Raw genomic sequence first — 24,543 nt, 5'->3', positions numbered from 1 at the left:
GCAAAATAGGCCCTGGTCAGGAAGGGGGTAAAATCTTCCGGGGCTAAAAAAAGTGCAAGTAAAAACACAAAAACTCAAGATTGTAAATGCTTACTTGCAGTTTTTTTCCTTTCTATAAATTATGTTTCATTTGCAATGTACCTTTCAACTTGTCACAAAATGTGACTTCTCCAGGAGAGTCTACATCCTAGCACAGCCCCATTACTCCTTGCATGTCATAGCCCTCTTTTTTTCTGGAAGTGTATAATTATTTTCTGAGCTGACCCAGCTCCTCTGCCCCTCCATTCACCTCTCTCCATAGCCTTATATGTAGCTGCAGGGGGAGCAGTGAAAGGAAATAATATAGGGGAGCCATTTTGAACTAGGGTGTCGTGTAACATGAGGGTTCCTCCAAAGTTTGTTGGGGGTTGCTTTAGCTCTGGCTGACTGACCTCTCGTCTGATGGTGCCTGCATAATTCTTGGGTCAACACCGCTAAGAACAGTCAATGACATGACACCAGTGATCATTTTAGCTATCTGTAAGGTTGCAATTCTGACCAATGGTGAGGTTGCAGTTCTGAGGTGGTAAGAATGGTCGGCTTTCTTACCACTTCCCACCGATATAAGATGCATTTTTTTCAGTGACCCCTATCATTGTTTTTAGCAGGGGTGTCCCAAGACCTAAAATTGCTTCAAGGGTTCCTCTGGGGTAAAAAGGTTGAGAAAGGCTGCTATAGAGTTTCACTTGAGTCTGCTGGAGCTGCTGTTTTTACATCCAAGATGGCGGCACCCAGAAGCAGTCCCAGGGCATTTGGATGTCTACGCAAGGGAGCATTTACAGGCAAATATCATTCAGAAAATATGTTAAACACACATATAATCTTATGGGAAGATTGTTTTTGAAATGAGTGGCCTGGTGAGAGGGTCTCTTACAAAACAGGCAAAGCACAAATAACCAACAAATGTGGGCATTTGGTTTGCAACTTCAGCTAACTGGCTAAAATTTATAGATCTAAACATAAAGTGTAATGGTGTTCACTCTGAGACCTTGACAAGGATGGTTTTGCAGTATGTTCCTTATAGTAGAACACTTGTGCATTTGCTGTATGGGATACTTCATGCTATGCTTATTTGACTCTTTTCTTTTTTAATGTTCAGAACAGGGGCGTAACTACAGGGGTTGCAATCGCAGCCGGGCCCCATGCTCCAGGGGGCTTGTGCTGCTCCCCTGTACACCTGGATAGGAGGGGCAGGGGGGGCAGCCTATAGAGAAATCACTGTCCTCCTTTTTCCTGCTGTAGCTTCAGGATGAAAATGGAGGAGATTGGTTCCTCTGTATGCTGCCCCCGCCACTCCTCCTATCCAGTTCACTTATGGGGATTTCACAAGATGGCAGGAAGGGGGCCCACTGCAGAACTTGTGAAAGGGTTCTGCTGTGGGACCATAATAAAGTGCCCCGCAATGAGAGTAAAGGGCCCAAGGATCAGTGGAAAGAGCCCCAGGTTTGAAGGGAAGGGCATCGGCAAGGAGTCCATGGTTTCTTGCACCAGGGCCCTGAAGGTTCTAGTTACGCCTCTGGTTCAGAATGTCCATTATGCTTTCTATTTGTATATGGTTTATATACACTGTATGTTGTTCTGTTCTCTGTTTCTTTTTGTACTGTTATGGAAAAAGAAATGCAAACATTCAATAAAAATGATCGGATATAAAAAAACAAAAACAATTGAAACAGCTCTAGTATTGGACACTGTGCTGTAAAAGTTCCAATCTACACCAGAGTTTCTCTTTAAATAAAAAGTTTTCTCTCCTTAATACTTACTGCGGCACTTCCAGTCTCACCCTTCTGTCCAATTTCACCAGGTCTTCCCTGTTTAAAAAAGTAATACAGGTACGTAAGTGCGCCTTCAGAAATGTCTGCCATTAAATATAACAAGACCAGTCCACCTATAACTCATATTTGGGTGTCGCCTGATGGGTTTGAACTCTTTTCACTGACTAAATTGGCAATGATGTCTGCTTTACCCTCCAAGACCCACCACAGCTATTAAAACTTCTGGATTCCATCTGCTGCAATCTTCTTAATGTAATTACACTCATACAGCAGTAAGAGTCAGAGTCATGGTTAGTATACTGTAGCTGTCCCTCCTTAATAAACTCCAGAAAGGCATATTAAAGAGACCCTTGGATCATCTCCAGTCCGTCCGTCCCCAGTCGCCGGCTCACTCACCCTGTGCAGGCAGCAGTGGCGGCTTTCCCCTCAGTCTCCTCCATGGGCTTCCCCTGCGTTTCTTTCCTCCTCCTCCTCGGCCAATAGCATGGCCTCTGCTTTCGGCCAATCGGGAAATGGGTCTCAGGACCCACTTCCTGATTGGCCATAAGGAGAATCAGTGTGGCAATAGTGAATATTCATTCGCTATTATCACACAACTGGGTGGGCTCAGGGCGCAGTGCCCTGCGCCCCGAGCCCACCCTTTTTTGAAGCCTATTAGATCCTCTGGCTCTAATCATGTGCTTAAAAAAAAAAAAAACCCATTGAAATCCATGCGTCCGGCGCCCTGCATGTAGATTAGGGGGCTGGGCGTATGGATAGGGGGGCAGTGTCCCTGCACCCCCAATGGACGGGCTGCCACTGCCTTGGGCTCTTAAGACTGCTGCTCTCATCATGAAGGTGACTAAAACTACAGAAATATAGAAAGAAATACCACACCAAAAGAAGTTTGAAAAAGAGGTGTTACCGCCTCGAAACAGTGCATTGAAAAAGTATTCATACCTCTTGAAATTTTCCACATTTTGTCATGTTACAACCAAAAGCGTAAATGTATTTTTTTGGGATTTTATGTGATAGACCAACACAAAGTGGAACAAAAATTGTTAAGTGGAAGGAAAATAATAAATGGTTTTCCAAATTTGTTTTAAATATTTATCTGAAAAGTGTGGTATGAATTTGAATTCAGCCCCTTTTACTCTAGAATCTAAAATCTAGTGGAACCAATTGCCTTTAGAAGTCATCTAATTAGTAACTAGAGTTCACCTGTATGTAATTTAATCTCAGTATAAATACAGCTGTTCTGTGAAGCCCTTAGATGTTTTTTTAAGGACCTTAGTGAACAAACAGCATCATGAATGCCAAGGAACACACCAGACAGGTCAGGGATAAAGTTGTGGAGAAGTGTAAAGCAGGGTTAGGTTATAAAAAAATATCCCAAGCTTTGAACATCTCACGGAGTGCAGTTCAATCCATCATCCGAAAATAGAAAGAGTATGGCACTACTGCAAACCTACCAAGACATGGCCGTCCACCTAAACTGACAGGCCAGGGAAGGAGAGCATTCATCAGAGAAGTAGCCAGGAGGCCCATGGGAACTCTGGAGGAGCTTCTTATTGGAGTTATTAGACATGCACTCCACATATCTGTCCATTATGGAAGAGTGACAAGAAGAAAGCCATTGTTAAAAGAAAGCCTTAAGAATTCATTTTGCAGTTTGCAAGAAGCCATGTGGGGGACACAGCAAATGCGGAAGAAGGTGCTTTGGTCAGATGAGACCAAAATTGTACTTTTTGGCCTAAAAGCAAAACTCTATGTGTGGCGGCAAACTAACACTGCACATCACCCAGAAACATGGTGGTGGCAGCAGGGACAGGGAAGCTGGTCAGAGTTGATGGGAAGATGGATGGAGCCAAATACAGGGCAATCTTAGAAGAAAACCTGTTAGAGTCTGTAAAAGACTTGAAACTGGAGAGGAGGTTCACCTTCCAACAGGACAACGACCTTAAACACACAGCCAGAGCTACAATGGAATGGTTTTTAGATCAAAGCATATTCTTGTGTTAGAATGGCCCAGTCAAAGTCCAGACTTAAATCCAATTGAGAATCTGTGGCAAGACTTGAAAATCTTTGTTCACAGACGCTCTCCATCCAATCTGACAGAGATTAAAGTGGTTGTAAAGGCAGAAGGTTTTTTCTATCTTAATGCATTCTATGCATTATAATAAAAAAACCTTCTGTGTGCAGCAGCCCCCATCAGCCCCCCTTAATACTTACCTGAGCCTGTCCTTATCCATGGATGTTGCAGGAGTTTCTCAGGTGCTCGGGACACCCCTCCTCATTGGCTGAGACAGCAACATGGCGTAATTGACTCCTGCTGCTGTCAATCAAAGTCAGCCAACCAGGAGAGAGAGGGGAAAGGATGTGGCTCCGAGTTCAAACGAACACAGGGAGCTGTGACTCGACTCAGGTGCCTCCATAGCAAGCTGCTTGCTGCAGGGACACTAAACAGGAGGGAGGGGCCAGGAGCACCGAAGAAGGACCCCAGAAGAAGAGGATCTGGTCCACTTTGTGCAAAACCACTTCACAGAGGAAGTAAGTATAACGTGTTTGTTATTTTTTTTTTTAAAAGGACTTTACAATCACTTTAAGCTATTTTGAACAGAAGAATAGACACAAATGTCACTCTCTATATGTGCAAAGCTGGTAGAGACACTCCAAAAAGACTTGCAGCTGTAATTGCAGGGAAAGGTGGTTCTACAAAGTATTGACTCAGGGGGGCTGAATATAAATGCCCCCCCACACTTTTCACATATTTATTTTTAAAAAATAGTAAAAAGCCATTTATTATTTTCCTTCCACTTCACAATTATGTGCCACTTTGTGTTGGTCTATCACATAAAATCCCAATAAAATACATTTACGTTTTTGGTTGTAACATGACAAAATGTGGAAAATTTCAAGGGGTATGAATACTTTTTTAAAGCACTGCAGCTATGCTCCCTGCATATCTCTGATGCCTGATGTTACCTGCTGGCTTTCCCACACTGTTAAAGTGTTTACCAGGGCTGAGAGCACCCTCCTGCTGCCATGAGTGGCTCCTAACTGCTGGATGTCTCCTCTTTTAGTTCACACGCCGACTGCAGTGTTCAGATTAGTGGAAGACAGCTTGGATGTTATCCAAAGGGTCTGTTTGTTCTTCTACTATGCGAGTGGACAATTGTTTGCTTTTTAAATAAAGTCTAATTGTGCTTAGTTTGCACCCTCTTGTGTCTCCTTACGTTTATTATCGGAAATTATGTACATACCTGTTCACCTCTAGGGCCCACCTCTCCACGGTCCCCCTACAAAAGAAATAAATTAATAATATATTTTAACAACAATGAATTACTTCCATTTTGTGAAAAAGCTACTAGTAACATTCACAGTTCCACTACATTGCCAAACATTTGTGGACACCTGACCATTACACCTATATGAAGTTGTTGTCCAAAACAATGGACATTAATATGGACCTGCCCTCTGTCTTGCTGCTGTAACAGCCCCCACTCTTCTGGAAAGGCTTTCCACAAGATTCTGTAGGGTGGCTATGGAAATTTGTGCACATTCAGCTAACAGAACATTTGTGACGGTAGTTTCTGATATTGGATAAAAAGATCTGGCTTGCAATTGGCATTCCAGGTTATTCCAAAGGAGTTCAATATGACTGAGGTCAGGGCTCTGTGCAGGCCATTTAATTTCCTCTAAAAAAAGACTCATCCAACCATGTCTTTATGGAGCTGGCTTTGTACACAGGGGTACACAGTCATGCTGGAACATAAAGGGCATTCCATAAACTGTTACCACAAGGTTGGAAGTGCACAACTGCCTAAAATGCCTTTGTATGTTGTAGCCCCCTTGACAACGTCGTAATGACGAAACACGTTGGGAGGAGCTAAACCTCCCAACGTGGCTCGAGGTCGGCCATTTTCTTGGTGGGAACCGAACACTAAGAGCCTCCTCTACACTGCAGCATTATATGCATTATATGCTTGTTTTTCTTCGTACTGGGTGAGTGTATCTCCTTATTTCTTTAATAAAGCATCCATGAGGTAATGCACTATGGGCTCGCCCTGTTTTTGTTTGCTATTTCCCACCTCTATGAGAAAACTTGAGGAGTTTTCTGAGTGAGATCTTGTAGTGAAGTGTGCGCCGATACTATCAGGTGACTTGAACAGTCTGGGAGCTGCTTTGCTTGGAATAGGCTGGAGTAGTCCTGAACTACCCGAGGCGTTTGTCTCTCTACTTATTGGTAAGAGGCTGTGTATGGTGGCCGGGATCTCACATTGTCTGTCATCTCCATTGTTTTCACCTGGGTGGATGAAATTTGCTACCGATTTGCTTTGAACTGTTTTTTGCACCTTTGTTCCACAATAATGTGAAGATATCTCCTTACAACATTTGTGTTTGCACTGTCGCTTCCAGTTTTTGACTAAACAGGATTGGGATACCAACCTATACGCTGTACGACCATCTTCCTATTGTTGTGTGTTCTACCATTGATGCGTGCTCTCAACTTTTTCTCTGTCAGTGGGGACTATGTTTGAATTTCTACTTTAGCGCAACTCCCTTTTTTGTATTTATGTTGTAGCAATACCAGTATTCCATTCAGAATTCCCTACACATGCTTTCAGTAACCCTAAAAAAAATGTTTTTTCCCATTGTCAGATCTTGTTAAATTTTATAAAAAAAACATGACATGAATTTCATAATATTATTTTTGTATCACTGGAAAAATTAAGGCTTTGTTTCAGTTTCAATTGTATGTTTTTGGTAGTATATTTACAATACACATTTACAATAACTCGAGTTTGCAATATATGAATCATACCTTAGCTCCTGGGATGCCAGCTACTCCTGGAATTCCCTATAAAAAAAAAAAAAAAAAAAAGCTTACTATGGTAGTTTCAGTTTTATTATGTTTTTTTATGTTCAGTGTGTTGCACTAGTTATTGTCAGTTTAAGAAATATTTTACAACCCATGGACTTAACACTTTAAAAATCATTAAATAGTGATAATCAGTAAAGATTGCTTTATGTTAAAAACAAAAACCATTTGATTAAAACATTTCTTAATTCTCCAATTATTCATCTATTCCTTTTATATTTTTTTCTCATGTGAGTTTATTTGAAAATACAAGTCCTGTAAGAACGTAATTTCTGACGAAACGCGTCACAGCGGAGCCACACGTGTGACGTTATTGCAATTCGGATCTGGCATTTGGATGTGATTTAACATCACTGTATTTTATCCTTGTTGTAATTGCAATTTTAACATATGACAGCATGATAACATTTGATCTGCTACCAAGTGATGTGTCCTACTAATTGTCAAGGAATCTCTTTACATGCGTGATATGACCTTTCTATTAATTTAGGAGGCCATAGATTTTTGGTAAGCCTACAAATATTTATTTCTGGTGACGATTGGCCATAATAGTGGTGGATATACTCATTCATGATATCTTACAGTGGAGAATCAAGTTCAGTATATGCACTTTGAGCTATAAAAGGACACTCTTCCCTCTCGTTTTGCTTAGGCATATTCACTATATTTTTGTTTTTTCGTGACGTACAGTTTGTTTTTAATTATATGATAAAACATCAGACAGCCTGAATTTCTGTGCTATCCATGATGCTGATGGAACTAAAGACAGCTTAATTAGCTTAATGTTTAACATTTAAAATGATTTTTACACCAACCATTGTTATACCGACCGTGACCAGGTAAAAAAAGACAGGAAGTGCAGGCTACCCCTGGGTGACTGGGTGGGAAATATATTGAATTATAGCCTGGGAACCCAAGGAGGTAACTCTCTAGGGTTCCCTACTTACATCATATTCGGTATTATACATAACATGGTAAAAGAAAAATGAAAATATAAAAAAAAAAAAGAAATATCTCAGACACCTTGCATTGCCCTCCAACAACCAATCAGATTTAGAGGTTCATTCTTATACAAGAAGCTGTGAATGGCAAAAAAGTATTATTGCAATTTTCCACAAAGCAGGTCCTGTGTTTAACTCTATATATTATTACATTGACACTAGGTATTCAGTAGACAGAGAAAAAGACATACACCTCACCTGTCCTGGAGGACCAATTGGCCCTGGTTGTCCGGGAACACCAGGTGGTCCAGGAGGCCCTGATAGACCAGATTCTCCTTGAGCACCTTTGGATCCATCACGACCCTGGTGGAGAAAGGGCATTTTAATCAGTCCTTTAACAAGATCTTCTTAGATTGCCCCCAAAACAGGATATAGCCATTGGAAATGTCCATTACTGGTGATATTGCATTGTTTGATGAAAGGGGTATCTGCAACTTAAAACTGGCAATCTTCTTATTTAGTCTACATTTTTTACATGTTCTCTCTCTTTCACGTTGCCTAGTTGCTTTAGAACTGGAAATAATCAAGGTGTGTTTATTCCACAAAGTTCATGCATGGATGGCGATAATGAACAAATTCAGCCATTCACCATTCCCAATAAATAACCAGAAAATCATGTACACTATCCAACCAGTTAGATGGCAAGATTCACTTATTCAATGCATCCCAGCCCTCTGATCTTCAGTGCTGCAATGTGGGCAGGTACTTCTAGCACCTGCACCCATCCAGATGAGGTGCAGGAGTGATGATGTTGACTCGGGTAACAACCACTACCCTTGTAAACTGCTGGTTTTGTTCACTTAGATTTACTAAACTGATGGAAAACCTCCCTGCAACCCAGCCAATCCTTCCCTTTTCTCAATGAGATGGGGGGGTAGTGTAATGGTAACCACAGCAGTGCAACTTCAGTCTGTCAGGCAAGTTAAATATGAAACAACAGCAAACATTGGTGCTACAGTCTACCGGCAGCTACCTTCACAACCATTCCCCTTGCAGAGACATCACTGCATGAGTCATGATGAGCCTTGTCCTACAATTGATTTAATATCAGCAGTCATTCAGTCATTAAGCCCCACGTCCAATCCGTGTCCAAATCTTGCCGCATCAACATCTCCAAAATACGCCTCTTTCTAAACAATGAAACCACAAAGCTCTTAATTCCCTCCATGGTCAACCCTCGCCTTAACTACTGCAACTCCCTTCTCATTAGCTTACCTTTGCATTGGCTATCCCTCCTTCAGTCCATCATGAATTCTGCTGTCAGACTCATCCACCTTATCAATCGCTCAGCGTCTGCCACTCCTTTCTGCTAATCCCTCCATTGGCTTCCACTCACCCAACAAATTAAATTCGAAATACTAACAACAGCTTACAAAGTCATCCACAACTCAGCCGCCAGCTACATCACTAGCCTAGTCTCAAAATACCAACCGAATCGTTCTCTTCCTTCTTCCCAAGACCTCTTGCTCTCTAGCTCCCTCATTACCTCCTCCCATGCTCACCCCCAGGACTTTTCCAGAGCCTCTCCCATCCTATGAAACTCCTTACCCCAATTTGTCCGGTTATCTCCTACTCTGTTAGCTTTTAGATGATCCCTGAAAACCCTCCTCTTCAGAAAAGTCTATCTGGCCCCACCTAACAACTGTACTTTCATTTTCTCCATCAGCTCATCCCCCACAGTTTTTACCTTTTGTTTCACTTGACCATCCCTTCTAGATTGTAAGCTCTAATGAGCAGGGCCCTCTGATTCCTCCTGTATTGAATTATATTGTAACTGTACTGTCTGCCTTTATGTTGTAAAGTGCTGCGCAAACTGTTGGTGCTATTTAAATCCTGTATAATAATAATAATATAATAATAGTTCAGTAATGATGTTGATTTCACTGTCCGATATACAGATGACCACTGACCACAACCATGAAAATATGGAATAGTGTAAAAAAAAACAAAAAAAACATTTGCTCAAGGAATACACAATATAGTTTTAGTTTAGGGTGTAGTAAACAGAAATAAGTTAATTGCAACTTACATCTCTGCCAGCAGGCCCTGATTCGCCTTTGTCACCCTAAGGTCAAAAAATAAATAATATATTAGTATTCTGTCATGTCACTTGAATCAAAGCAAACACACTGCTGCATTACCAGGAATACGTCACTGGGCAAAGAGCCATATTATCAAATTTACAACAATCAGGTGTTACTGAAATTCAAAAACACCGTAAGGCCCCTTTCACACGGGCACACCGCCCAACGGAGTCCGTTCTGCTCAGCGGGGGATTGATCCACAGGGGGATCGGTCCTGAGCAGGCGGAGATGGCGTGGAGATGGAGCTGTCAGATCCCCACTGTCCTCTATGGGGAGATCGGATGAGAACGGACCTCCAGCCGGATGGAAAATGTTTGCTTTAGATACAGTTTAATCCCTACATTCCCGATTGTCAACATGCATGTTGGAATACGTATGGTTACACAAATGAAACAAAATTATATTTTGGTTACCTTCCTTCCATCTTCTCCAGGGGTTCCGTCTTCTCCCTATAATTTAAAACAAGACAGATATAAAAATGTTGGTTTTTGACAATAATGGTGATAATAGCTAGTAATAGTATGTCACAATCACTTGGAATCTTGAAGTTGTTTTTCCATTCATCCAAGTTCAATCCTCAACTTCTAATGAGTGCCACTCACTGGAAATGAGGAAGCCTTTTGGAAGGATGGTGAAACGTCTGCAACATTACAAAAGAGTTCCAAAAGAAGTCGAGTGCAGGTTAAGCTGGTCATACACCAGTAGAATTTCATCCGGGAATTTTTATTTTTTGAACCAGGTAGTTTTTAATAAACAAATTTTTCATGTAACAATAACAACTTATACACATACTTCTGCAGGATAAATAGAAGCATCATATAGATATCCAAGATATCCAAACAGAAATAAATGACAAAGTACAAATCGAACATACGACCTTGAGATCATGCCAGAACATATATAAGAGACCTTGAATTATAGAAATAGCAAACAGCGAAAAGTACTACTCAAGTATCCGCCAATATTTCACATTAAAGAGTCATTCCGTGGACAGAGAGATGTATAACTTCCTAGATCATTGGCAGAGCAACTACTTAACTTCCTATATCAGCACTCAATAACAACAAAAAATTAGTTGAGAAAGTTTTTAGTGATGTGGTATATAGCAAGGATCATGTAAAAGAGCTATAAACAGCTCAATACTAGGGGGACACCAACACAATCATTCAAAAATCATAACGCAAAAAAGGAGCATGGCCATGGGCGTTTAGCTGGTGAAGTCTCAGTTCAACTCCACATCAATACAAAAAATGTCCAAAAATACAAAAATGATTTAATAATACAAACACATCAACTGACAAAGGCCAAATATAGGCCGGCACTCATATAGTATATTAAAATCAGTGTTACATAGCAAGTAATCAAAATAGGCAGTAGGTGTATAACATGGAGCTTTCCAACATGTTTCATGGTACAAACTGCTTCTTCGGGGCTTCGTTCTCTGTGTCTCATTCTACAAATCCCTGTTATAAACATTGGGTATGTTCAAGCTAAGGGGAAACTTCAGACAGCAAATTTTGTGTTGATCCCTAGTTACCCTATATAGTAGGTGTAGCCAACATCCCAAAATAGAATCTTAAAGCAGTGTTTGGTGCCTCAAGCCAAGGGGGTGGGACTTTAGGGGCTCAGTCAAATAATATAAATGAAATAAATAAAATATATAACAATTTATTCAAGACAAAATTTCATGAATGAATACATAAAATAAGTGCCAATGGGTTATAGACCCATGTGTGAGGTAGAGTAAGGTAGAAAGGTGATAATGTGAATGGTGACACGGATATAGATCTCTGTCTGTTCTGGCTCATATGGGAGACTTTAGAACGTGACATTTACAAGTATGTGTATACTTACCTTTCCATGCTAGAATGGAAAATATTTATATATTACGTATGCATTTTTGACATTTACCCACTTATATCTTTCAGATATGGTGGCCTACTCTTTTCCTAGATAAAGGCAACATATTATAAAATGCCGAAACGCGTTGGAAATCTCAGATATACTCTCTCTCAACACGTTCTAAAGTCTCCCATATGAGCCAGAACAGACAGAGATCTATATCCGTGTCACCATTCACATTATCACCTTTCTACCTTACTCTACCTCACACATGGGTCTATAACCCATTGGCACTTATTTTATGTATTCATTCATGAAATTTTGTCTTGAATAAATTGTTATATATTTTATTTATTTCGTTTATATTATTTGACTGAGCCCCTAAAGTCCCACCCCCTTGGCTTGAGGCACCAAACACTGCTTTTAAACTTCAGACAGCAAGCTATCATGTTGGCCTTAAACGTGAATGTGGAACAAACCAGAGTTCAATTATCAGATGGAAAGCAAATTCCAAATTGGGTAGGTTTCTACATGTCTGCAATAAGGATCACTCCTAACCATAGGTCCAGATGGTCAAAGAAGTCTCTGATAGAGGTTTGCCTAAGTATTGAACTCTAGACAGGTTATCTACAAATTTCGCCAACCATATAAAGCAAGGCGTAAGAGGATTACAGCGACAGGTGTATCTGGGTCTCCTCTGAGGATCCTTTACCCCAGCCAAGAAAAATGGGTTGATACATTAGAATGCAGCCATCAGGACCATGTTTTTTGAAATATTTTAGGGCAGCGCCTATGTTTATAAGTTAATTACTCTCTCTGTAAATTAAAATTAATTGCATCAATCCATTAATTGTATACTATTCGGAATTTTTCATATTAAGTACATTCCTTTGATTTTCTAATCATTAATGGGGTCTGTTTGCAACTGCACTGCCAAGAAAATTAATTTCAAGCCAATCCATTCCAAAATCGAATGTTGAAAGCAAACAAAATTTTGGGGTTAGTTTCCAATAACAATTATTAAGTCATCAGATAAATTAAGAATTTTATTACCAATGTTTGTAAGGTTTCTCCTAATGACTCCAGCCTAGGAAATGTCAATATATTTTGTCTGCTAATCCTGACACTGCTACTGTTCTCAGTTACCCAAACGTATAAATAAACAGGATTTGACCTCTCGTGTTTCTCTTCTAACCTACTCCATGCCGCTGGAAGAATCAAAGTGTTTAAAGTGTCTACTTATGAAAACAGGCCCATTCAGACCTAGGAACTTTCCCAGGTATATTCACCTTCAAAAATGATCTAGTTCACCTCTCATTGCAACCAAAAAAAAAATCTATTGCAAACAAACCGGATAGTGAACCCTCTGTGTTATCTGTATGTTTGGAGACAGCTTCAACCCTAAGAAGAGCTTAGCGGAAAAGTCAAAGACAAGGGTGTCAAACTCAACTTCATTGAGGGCTGCATCAGCAATATGGTTAGCCTAAAAGGGCCAGTTTTATCTGCAAGACTATATAAATATACTCCTTGTGCTGCTGCCTAGAAGAAGCAGGGGCAGAGCTTGGAAGCAGGGTCTGGAGGAAGACCAGAGGAGGGTCAAGTCAGCCAAATGCTGAGACCAGGGAAGACAGAGACAAGGGGGTGCTATGGCTGCACAGAGAGCGTAGGATCTGAGGGAGGAGTTCTGTCTTCCTTTTTGCTGCCGACTGCTGAGGGGGGGCGGGGCAGACAGAGAAGAGCCTCTCCACCGCTGCATAGAAAAGCGCTCGATCTGGTGGAGGAGTTCTGTCCTCTTCTCTGCTGCCAACTGCTGAGACAAGGTGGGGGCCAAAGACGAGGGGGTGCTGCAGCTGCAGGAGGGCTGTGATGGGCCACATGAAATAGTCTGGAGGGCCGGATTCAGCCCGCGGGCCTTGTGTTTGAGCCCACCCAGTTGTGTGACAATAGCGAATGAATATTTGCTATTGCCACACTGATTCTCCTCCCGGTCAATCAGGAAGCGGGTCCTGAGACCTGTTTCCCAATTGGCCAAAGGAAAAGGCATCCTATTGGAGGAGGAGGGAGGAGACGGTAAGGGAATACAAAAGTGCAGGATCTAACATGAACTGAAGCTTTGGGCTAGAAAATGTACCTATTGCTGAGGCAATAAATGACTGCTGGCTTGAGCACAGCTAAACGGTGAGGTTAAATGACAGGCTGACGGAAGACTCACCATGTAGCTGCTATAACAATCAGCGGGTTGGATCTGGTAAAGCCTATATAGCCTAGGCCTATATTGCAGCACCAAAGTAGAAGCAAGGTAGGAAAAAGCACATATTGTTAAAATCACAAGTAGCAGATCATCTATGCTGATGATCTGTGACATATTCACATTGAGATGCATTGAAGTGCACCTGAACTGCACTTTGCAGCATCCTGTCCGCCCTTGTGCAGTGATAGAGGGGAACCTCTTCATTATACCAGAATAGCACACAGAAACCATGGATGGCTTTGGGCCCTAAAGCAACCCTCTGTATTTTCAAGCCCCACGGATAGAGATAGGTTAAGTATAATATTAAAAGAGGCGGTCATTTATTTGTTTTTTTACATCCAAGATAGATACTTACAATTTTACCATTCAGACCAGGTTTGCCATCTTCCCCAGGTTTCCCCTTGACAAAAAAAAAGAAAAGAAATGCATATTCAAATATATTATCTACTTTAAAAACAAAGTCCTGAGGACAATCTGATACTTATTTTATTACAACATTTCTCACACAGGCTAATGCATCATATGGAGATGTTGAGGATGCAGTATAAATTAAAATAAATACCTGTATTTTCTGGCGTATAAGACTACTTTTGAACCTCAAAAAAATCCCCCAAAAATGGGGGGGGGGGGGTCTTATACGCTAAGTATAATATCTCCAAGGTACCCCAAGTACTGTAATACATGTAATCTCTCATAATATCTCCAAGGTAACCTAAGTATAAGTATTACCAGTAGATGAAATCTCAAGACGCTGGCTGTGTGGGAATCCTGTACCGTAGCTTCGGCTGCAAACAGTGTACCGCGCTGAGCCAATCAGGGAGAGCGATGTATGCTATTACTGAATGCAAAGCCTGCTCGGATTGGCAGAGTAACATCGGCCCGCCTCTCTGACTCTGCCAATCCGAGCAGGCTTTGCATTCAATAATAGAATACATCGCTCACTGTGATTGGCTCAGCATGGTATACTGTATGTAGCCAAAGCTACGGTACATTCGGTATACCGGTACAGGATTCCCGTACAGCCAGCGTCTTAAAAGATTACATCTACAGGTCATACTTATACTTAGGGTACCTTGGAGATATTATGAGAGATTCACATCTATGAGAAATCAGATTTTTTTCAATGGTGTTGCCTTGCTTCAGAAGGGGGGGTAGTCTTATACGGTGAGTATAGCCCAAAACCTATGTTTTAACTTGAAAATTAGGGGGGTCGTCTTATACACCCAGTCGTCTTATACGCCGGAAAATACGGGTAAATAAAAACTTCTGGGACTGTAATCGGCAATGTATACAGTTCAGGAACTCATTGCAACCAATCAGCATTTATTGTTGACTGCTCTGAGTTGTTAAAATTGGCCCTTAGCACAATATCACAGCACTTGCGTGACTTTTTTTTGTCAACAGAAGGGTTGATTTACTAAAGGCAAATAGACTATGCACTTTGCAAGTGCAGTTGCACTAATTTTCCATAGTAAATGTAATGTGGTATAGATTCACTTTCTAAAGAATACCCAATCAGGTACAAGTAAAATTCAAAAAATTAAAAACATACTTTTTGCTTGCACATGATTGGTTAATGGAAATCATCAGAGCTTTACCGTATTCACTAAGCTCTGGGAAAAAGGAGCACAACAGTACTTGCAAAGCTCATTGTCTATTTGTCCTTAGTAAATCCACCCTATGAATGTAAAATGTTGCAGTCCATCTAAGTAAGAACATGAACTACTCAAAGATCCCTCCTAGACAGTATAGACCATACAGAAACATATAAAGCAGAAAACCAGAGGCATGTAGGTGACATTATGGACATTGGCTGCTTACCGCTACCCCTGGGGGACCTGCCGGTCCAAGTGGGCCTGGTGGTCCTTGCTCTCCTCGAAGTCCCGGAAGCCCCTGGAAATTGAAAAATCAGAAAAATGAGTCAAACGCTAAGACATAGGGGTCAGACTTCATGGGCAAGATTAGCTTTATTTAGGCAGCCCCCTTGTCAAGCACAATAGGCAGAACTCATGTTGATTATTTTTACTGGTGCATGAAATTTAAGATTACTTTTCCAACTTGCTTGAATGTCTCTGTGTTATAGTTTTATGGCACGTTCAGTGCTAACACCTACATAGACTGATTATGGCAAGAGGTAGTTGAACCTGTTTTCTTTGGTTGCAGAAGGTGAATGAGCACCCCATGAGTCCATTGACCAATTGATGGTGCATAAAATGATAAAAATATTAAAAATTTATGAAATATAAGTCCTGAATGGCTCTTAGCAGAGTCCCCTGAAAGAAAACCAACTATAGTAAAGGAAGAACATGCAAACCTCATGATGTTGATGTCCTGGCCAGGATACAAACTCAGCACCTCAGTGCTGCAAGTCATAAGTGCTAACCACTAAGGCACTGTGCTGCCCAACGATGCTGTATAACAGGTGTATCAAGATTTAATTTACTTTTTAATTTCACTACTTTTTCATGAAATAAGCCTTCTCTTGCGGTTCTTGTTTAACTATGTTATAATTATTGGATTACACAAGTAAGATTCATAATAAAAAAATGGGACAGTTAAACAAAAGTCCATTCCCTCACTAATGCTTTGTATCCCTAGGCCTCATCTTACGCAAACCTTTTTCACAAATCCAGCCTTATGCCTCGTACACACGCAACGATTATCGCCCGACCGATCGGCCGACTTTTGTCCAGTGTTGTTGTGTTGGTTGAAATGTGCTCTAGACTGCACACAAATTTTCTCGGCTAACAAAAATCTACTTCAGAAGTGATGTCATGTGATGGTTTACTTTCCGTGTGTTTTTTTATCTCTGAGCATGCCCAGTCTTGCTCATCAGATTTTTGTCTGCCGAAATCTGTACTGACTGACGGAAAATCGGCCATTGTGGTGACGGCCAACAAAAATGTTATAGCCTGCACACCAGATTTTTTTCGGCTGAAAAGTTGGAGTCGGTTGTCAGAAGCATCATACTAACAAGCCGAAAATCGGCCGATCGGACGTTGGCCGAAAATTCACGGCCAACTATCGACGCCTGTGTACGGGGCTCCCTCTTCCTAAGGCAGAGTCAACCTGCTACTTTAAAGTGTATGTAAATCAATAATCTATTTTTCGATATGTTTGGTTTCATGTCTTGCTGAGTACAGATTTCCTAAGCAAACCATTTTAAGGAAAACTGTTGCAAAGTTTCTTACCCGGAGATCCTGCAGCCATTAATAGTGTTTCTTTACAAAACAAGTCAAATGCCTCGTAATTAGCAACAGCATTGTCAGCCTGCCATATGAGCTCCTTCACTTGGTTCTTTTTCTGGTTATCTAGAAAACCTGATAGATAGCCCAATGGCCAAATGAATTAGTGCACATGGCTGGTCAACAACCTGGCTTTTCATTGTCAACTTGCAACAGGAAGTGCTGTTACTGGCTCCAGGTAAGACAATTTGCAATACGATTACTAAGACTATTTGCTTAAGAAAATGTACAAGGTGAGGAAGTACAAGTTCTAACTTCTAGGACATGCCTGAACTTTTAAACAGTTGGGGATGTTGGGTTCTGTAGCTTGACCATTTGTGTTGCACTTTGGTATGCAGTGAAATACTTACATCTCTCCCAGGTTCCCCTAGTTTTCCTGGGTCACCCTAAAAGTAAAAGGAAAGCGGTGAATTAAAGACCAGAAGTGTTAAAAAATGTATTTTAATTCTTACTTAGCTATTCCTACTGCCATTTGGAGACAATAGTCTTTATTAAGCTTTAACATTGGTCTTCTAGTGTATCTGATCATTTTCTCTTCTAGTCTACAAGACTCTTTCACTTACTCTTAGTCCCACAGGTCCAGGCTGTCCAGGCTTCCCATCAACTCCATTCCTTCCATCAGCTCCTGGAGGTCCACGATCTCCCTTTAGGGAAATTAAAAGAAAATATTCTTACTTCTTAATCACATGATCAAGATGGCTGAGGTCATCTGTCACAGCTGGTGATTGTTGCTTATGGCCTCAGCTGATGCACTTCATGCCACTGGGAATCTGGATGTTATTAGCACAGGATCCGGTGGAATGAAGGACACCGGCATGGACAGGGCTCCACTTCCAAAATAAGGCAGCATAACATCGCAAGATGTAAAATAAAAGAAAAAAATCAGTACACTTCACATTCATGATCCTCTTTGCAGACATTTTTTGATTATGAGTAACAATTCTTATAAGGTTACCTTTTCGCCAGGAGCTCCACGATCTCCAGGGTCCCCCTGAAAAGCATTGAAATTACAGAATTTAGTGGAAAAGTTTAATGTCTTTTTTATCAGTTTCATTTGAAAAAATGTTTTGCAATTAAACCTTTTTAATGGAGTATGTACATGAAGCTGTGCAGCAAAGCATGCTAGGCTTTCTAATAAGAAGGCCCAGCATTGCTTTCTTCCAAACAATGTTTGTTCGGTAGTTAAGATGATTCTGTTTTGTTACTGAGGAAGTGGGAATAGGAAGGAAGGGGGGGGAAGGTGTCATTCTGGTCCCTGTTTACCTCACTAGATGCTATTTGAGACATCCTTAGAGTTCCCCCTGCTGTCTGCAAGTGGTCATAATGTAATAAATAAATTAAGAAAAATAAAAATATAGATTTCTCTATCGTCCATTGACAGACGCAGCTCTTATGCTTCTTATACCATAGGGTTATGTGTGTAAGGCAGCGCCTTGGTCGTCCATGCATACTTTTACAAAATTCTACAAGGTAGATTTGTTGGCATCTTCGGATGCATCCTTTTTACTGTTTAAAGAGAATTGTTTTTCTCTTTCAGGGGTTTAAATTTGCTTTCTATAGGTAAGCTCCTGTTGTTCCTGGTTAAGCTTTGTTACCCAGTTGGCTACGTTTAGCCTTTGGAAAATGTTACCTGTTTTTTTTTCTGGTTGCATTCTTCCCATCCCTTATGCCTTCACTGCTTTGGGATGTCCCTATGGTATAAGAAGCATAAGAGCTGCGTCTGTCAATGGATGATAGAGAAAACTGGATTTTTGTAAGAACTTACCGTAAAATCCTTTTCATTGACAGACGCAGCACCCACCCCTCTGATATGGAGATGGTTTGTGTCTTCTTTTTCACTGCTTGCTACGAAACAGGGTTGTAAAAGAGTGTGTGTCAGGTTATGCCGTGAAGGACAGCCCCTATAGGCGTGTCAGTGAATGTTTTCCTGCCTAGTACTACCCCTTTAGGGGGCAGCATAACCCTATGGTATAAGAAGCATAAGAGCTACGTCTGTCAATGGACTTCAGAGAAAAGGAATTTACAGTAAATTCTTAGAAAAATAAATTTTTTAATAAAGAAGGTTCTTCAGCCTTGTTATTAGCAAGGGGTGTTTTTTGCATAGCTCAGTGTGCACCGCATTTGCAGCCCTTCATAGAGACCAATTGCTTTTAAACCTGCACATTTTTTTACTGTTTTGACTTTGCCTTTTAAACAAAGCAGCAAGACTTAAATGATCATACTCTAAACTCAGGATTTTGTATAATCCTAAAAATAAAGAAACTCACCCGATTTCCTGGAGATCCCCTGGGTCCTTCAACACCCTAGAGGAAAATAGGAGGAATTTAATAATTGATTCTTATTTCAGTTGCACCAGCCCTGAGTGTATAGACTGGATATTCCTTTATTACTGTTCTAAACTAATACCTAAATTAATTTTTTCCAAATACTTTATTTATGTACTGTATCAACATGGTAACATACATGTTAAAGAGGAACTGCATTCTGCTCACATAATTTGTACTAAACATCTTTGCCATTCTGAAGCTTCCCTCCAACCACTTTGCATATTATTTTATATATACTGGAATTCTCTACTTGCCAAATATTCTGCAGAAATCTCCCTCCACTAAGTCTTGCAGCAGCCATTTTAACTGTGGGCAGCTGAAGCTGCTGCCTGTTCACTTCCTGGATTTGCACAGACACACAGAGGCACACACACATATTTATATATATATATATATATATATATATATATATATATATATATATACACATACATACACACACACATACATACACATATACACACACACACATACACATATATATATATATATATATATATATATATATATATATATATATATACACACGCACATATATATAGACAGACACACTCACACCACTGCTTGCCTGCACATTTCTTCTCTCTTGATGGATCCTCATGATCTTTGCAGTCTCCTGTTATCTACACCCTCATCCAGCGCCCTCCAGCTTTGCAGCGCTCATTGGCTCTCCTATTACTCACCCCTCCTTTCTTACAGGCAAACTCTCACAAGAGTGAGAGAGAGCTGTGCATGATGTCATTAGCCTAGACATTTTACCAGGCAAGAAAGAGGAAGAGGGCTGTATAAGGTATTTAATGGCAGAAAAAAAAACCAAAGTTAAAACAACAATGGCAGATGATTTAAAAGATGGAAAGGTGAAAAAATGACTTAAAGCGGAGTTCTGGCCACCCAAATTTTTTTTTAATGAAAATACCCCCGGGACAGTCAGGGCTAGTACATTCCACAATGGATAGCCTCTGATCTGTCCCGGTTCGCACTTACCTTTTAGAAGAAATACTTACCTTGAAAATTTCTTCTCCAGTGCTGCCATCTCAGTTGTGGGCAGCTGAAGCCAGCGCGATCCTCTTCTGCGTCCTCTTCCGTCCTCTTCGGTCCCGCGATGCACTGCGCCAGCCCCGCCGTCACTTCCGCGGGCTGCAGCGTCATCCCTGCACAGCTTCTGGGCATGCCCAGAAGCTGTTTAGCAAGGTATGACGCGCCTGCACCGGAACTGACGTCGGGGCCGGTGGCGGCGCATTGATTCCTGGGAGCGATGACGTTCAGCTGGCAGGAATCATTGCAAAGCGGAAGTGACAGGCCGCTGAGGAAGTGGAAGAGAGGTGAGTATATTTTTCTGCAATTACAAGGTAAGTAAAAAAAAAAAAAAAATCGTAACTATCCATTTACATACTACATCCATCGACTATGTCGATTTTGGGGCCGGAACTCCGCTTTAAGGTCCGCTTTAAAGGACAGGTCTATGTATAAGATGCATGATGAATTTTCATGAAGGCATTTGGAGTATAAAATAAATTATAGCAATTTCTGTAAACATATTATTGGCTGTGGAGCCAATTTTTATTCGTTTCGATGGCAAATATAGGAGAAGTTGGGGAGGGAATATCTGTTAAGAACTGCTAAAAGAGGCTCATGAAGTGAGCGTAATGCGTACGGGTGGGAGGAGTCATTGCTTTTGATGCCATTTCACCAAATTTGTATCCGTGTGGTGAGCTGATGGTCTGCACATTTTATTTGTACCTTTGTGAGTGTTTTTATCCCTAGTTCTTATTAATAAATACATTGGGAGCAGAGAGCACTTTGGTTTCTCCATTTTTGTTTTCATGGTATATCCAATGAATATCGTGATTAGGAGGTAGAGGATTAATGATTCAGGGTTCCACCAGAGGAAATGCTCCAACATCATCCAGTACCATCTTAAGTGGAGGACACTAGGGCTGATTTGACTCTATGGTGGGGTCATATATTGGAGGTGAACAGGAATTTTTCTAGAAGGTGGTGGGCACAGAACACGTTGGATATAAGCAATATATGTCACTATATTTGCACTACGGTGGAATTCCATGAATGGGACTTTGACACATATATTGTTTTGTTATCACATATATGATTTAACACTAGTTGGATTGTGTTATTTATATGTCTTGACAATAATTGACAGCTCTGCATCTGCGCTTATATCGCATTACAGTATTTGTTTATGAGGTGGGTGGACACTCTAAAAGTGTTAGCAGCAGTCACATTTTTGTTCTTTTTGTTTTAAGCCCATAATACTGCTTAGAGGAATATTTTATTTTATTTTATATTGTTTATATAGTGGTTGCACTGATTATTATTTTACACATATTATTCCAGCTGACATCGGGATCTTTTCAACTCCCATCTGGCACCCCCCACCCCCTTAAGTCTGAAGGACAGAAAACTGGCCCTTTGTTTAGAAAGTTTGGAGATCCCTGCTTTAAAAGGAGACCCATTTCTTTGACTACCTTCTCACAGCTACTATTTCATTGCACAAAATTGCTGTCAGAATGTCAAAGTTTTTTCATTAACAAAAACTTACATAGCCATCCACAACTCTGTCCTCAACTACATCACTAACCTCACTTCAATACATCAACTAATCTATCCTCTGCTTCCAAGACCTCCTGATCGCGAGCTTCCACGTCACCTCCTTTCATGCTCACCTTCAGGACTCCCCTCTGGAAGCTCTGGAACTCCCTACCCCAAACTGTCCAGCTATCTCCTACTCTGTCTACCTTTAAGCGATCCCTGAAACCTCATCTCTTTAGGGAAACCTATCCCTCCTCCACCTAAAAACTGCATTTTACTTACTCACCCAGTTATTACCTTTTGTATCGCTTCCTCTTCCTTTTTTGGATTGTAAGTTCTGTAAGTTCTCTCCCCCCTAATCCTCTTGTCTTGAATGGTACTGTAACTGTACTGCCCCCTTTATTAAAGTTGTAGTAAACTTGTTTCTTCAACTTTTACCTTCAGGTAAACTTATAATAAAGCTTAACTGTAGGTAAAATGAATTCCATCTAAATGTGCACTGATTAGGAGATATTCCAGTGAGCAGCTGCTGGTGGGGTCACCGGCGCATTCGCTCTGAAGGAAAGGTATACCCGTGCCACTCCTTCAGAGCTGTGTGCTGCGGCCGAAACTCCTGCAAGCATGCGTAGATGTGACGTCATTGCGGCATGGCCATTTAAGTGGCCGCAGCTCACGGACCCAGAACGAAGAATGGATGAAGGTGGAAGCCCTGTCCGCTCGCTGCCGGAGGGTTTTGTGGTAAGGTAAGTCTCTAATGTGCTAGTATGCAATGCATACTAGCACAATATGATTTTATCTTGCAGGAGGACTAGCTAATTTTTCTGCATTAACTACCGCTAAAACTGCTGAGAAAACTGTCAGTGCTATATAAATCCTGAATAATAATAGTAATAAAAATAATACCACTGAAAATATCGAAGACATGTCTTATTTACCCTTTCTCCAGGGAGGCCACTTGCACCAGGTTCACCCTTCTGTCCCTTCCCCCCATGCTCTCCGGGGTCTCCAGCATCTCCCTAAATATATGAATATAGATAAAAGTGAGCGCTTGGAAAGAATTCCAAAAACAAAAAAAAAAAAAATGAAAAGAATAAATAAATATATATATATATATATATATATATATATATATATTTATAAAAAAAAAATACAAAAATGTTCTATTAGTTAAAGAAAACCCCTAATGTATAGCCACTTACTTTATCCCCTTTCAAGCCACCTGTTACGGATTCAAGGGAAGCCTTAAAGAAGTAAACATAACTTGTTAAGAAAAAAGTGTATTCACAGAAAACATAATAGCCATAATACAAGTGATAATAATAATAATAATGATAATAGGATTGACAACCAACATGATAAAAATAGCAGAAATAACACAACAACATGACAACTATAATATAGAAGTCTGTACTATATTAGGAGTAGAGATCATGTAACCCTAAATACACATTTCATTATATTAAACAGTCTTACTGGTTTCCCTGGTGGTCCAGCTGGTCCCTGGGGGCCCTAAAAAAGTATAAAAAATAATGTTGATTTACAGCAAGCCACTGACAGTGATTAATTTAAGAATTAGGTTTAAATCTGCTATATACAATGTAGTCTGAGTGTTTAATCAATACTGCCAGGAACTATATAGTATGAAGGTCTGCCTGATAATCCTAGAAATAAATTAAACATTTTTTTTAGGAAGACCCATATATTACATAATCGTTGGTGAATTAATTTGCACATAAGGCACAGCAGGTTTTAGATAAAATGGGGCCCTAGGCAAGGGTTAAACCGGGGCTTCTTTGGTGCTAATAATGCTGGCCCTCCTACACGATCCAGGTTATAAGTTATATTCTCTTATGCATCTTCCTACCTTTACATTTCCAAAAAGTTAAAATTAATCTCTTGGCAAACCTTTTTTGGATTTTGGAAAGAGTGGAAACAGGTTAGACATTCTATCAAGGTTTTGTTTGCTGCTTGTCCCCACTAGGGAAATTCTCCCCTATATTTGCACTAGTGACCATTGTCACCAAAACATAAAATTTGTGGAAATCAGGAGTTTTAGAGCTGCCCTCAGAACAAAAGGTAAAAGGAAATCTGACAATGAGGACACCTACTCCATATAAAATAGTCTTTCATATGCATTGGAGATTGAGAGCAGGAGGTAAAGCTCATGGGGACCCTTAAGAATGGAGCAAGAGTGAGGCAATTTCCCAGTTTTATCACCCCCTTCCCCAAACATTAGCCCTAACATACCAATTGTAATGTGCATTGGCAGCTTTAGGCTGGATCTAGAGTAGACTTTGGAGTTTGCAGTTTCAGTCCAGCTTATTGATAGTTTTTAGGTCACCTAATTATTCATATTTATGGTTATGAGTTGAAGAGGGGGTGACAGACACCTTGGAGCTTGATTTGTCATGACTTTGTCTGTGTTCACTTATGGCACTTTTCCACTGCAAGTACCGGCTCGGCTCTACTCGGCCCTGCTTGGCCCGGTTTGCTTTTCCACTGCTGGTCCCGCATGGTACGGTGTTGGAACGGTTCGGTATGGTACGGTATGGTTTGCTTCTCCACTAAAGT

At 40.6% G+C, this 24,543-nt stretch overlaps 1 protein-coding gene across 1 annotated transcript in view; it reads right to left on the bottom strand.

The window, feature by feature from the left end:
• COL7A1 (collagen type VII alpha 1 chain) overlaps positions 1 to 24,543 on the bottom strand; it is a 360,938-nt gene that overhangs the window by 96,659 nt on the left and 239,736 nt on the right. Inside the window, exons 57-70 of the mRNA XM_082266262.1 lie at positions 23,446 to 23,481; positions 23,172 to 23,213; positions 22,908 to 22,988; positions 19,363 to 19,398; positions 18,051 to 18,086; positions 17,659 to 17,739; positions 17,446 to 17,481; positions 15,672 to 15,743; positions 14,206 to 14,250; positions 10,171 to 10,206; positions 9,703 to 9,738; positions 7,872 to 7,976; positions 5,054 to 5,089; positions 1,800 to 1,847 (exon numbers count right to left, since the gene is read on the bottom strand). Of these exons, the coding sequence (XP_082122388.1) occupies positions 1,800 to 1,847; positions 5,054 to 5,089; positions 7,872 to 7,976; positions 9,703 to 9,738; positions 10,171 to 10,206; positions 14,206 to 14,250; positions 15,672 to 15,743; positions 17,446 to 17,481; positions 17,659 to 17,739; positions 18,051 to 18,086; positions 19,363 to 19,398; positions 22,908 to 22,988; positions 23,172 to 23,213; positions 23,446 to 23,481 (726 nt within the window). The remainder of the gene's footprint in view (positions 1 to 1,799; positions 1,848 to 5,053; positions 5,090 to 7,871; positions 7,977 to 9,702; positions 9,739 to 10,170; positions 10,207 to 14,205; positions 14,251 to 15,671; positions 15,744 to 17,445; positions 17,482 to 17,658; positions 17,740 to 18,050; positions 18,087 to 19,362; positions 19,399 to 22,907; positions 22,989 to 23,171; positions 23,214 to 23,445; positions 23,482 to 24,543) is intronic.

Source organism: Pelophylax lessonae, assembly GCF_965119305.1.
Source record: "Pelophylax lessonae genome assembly, chromosome: 8".
Taxonomy (NCBI): domain Eukaryota; kingdom Metazoa; phylum Chordata; class Amphibia; order Anura; family Ranidae; genus Pelophylax; species Pelophylax lessonae.
Note: the sequence above shows the minus strand (reverse complement) of the source record. Positions and strands in the feature narration are given on the sequence as shown.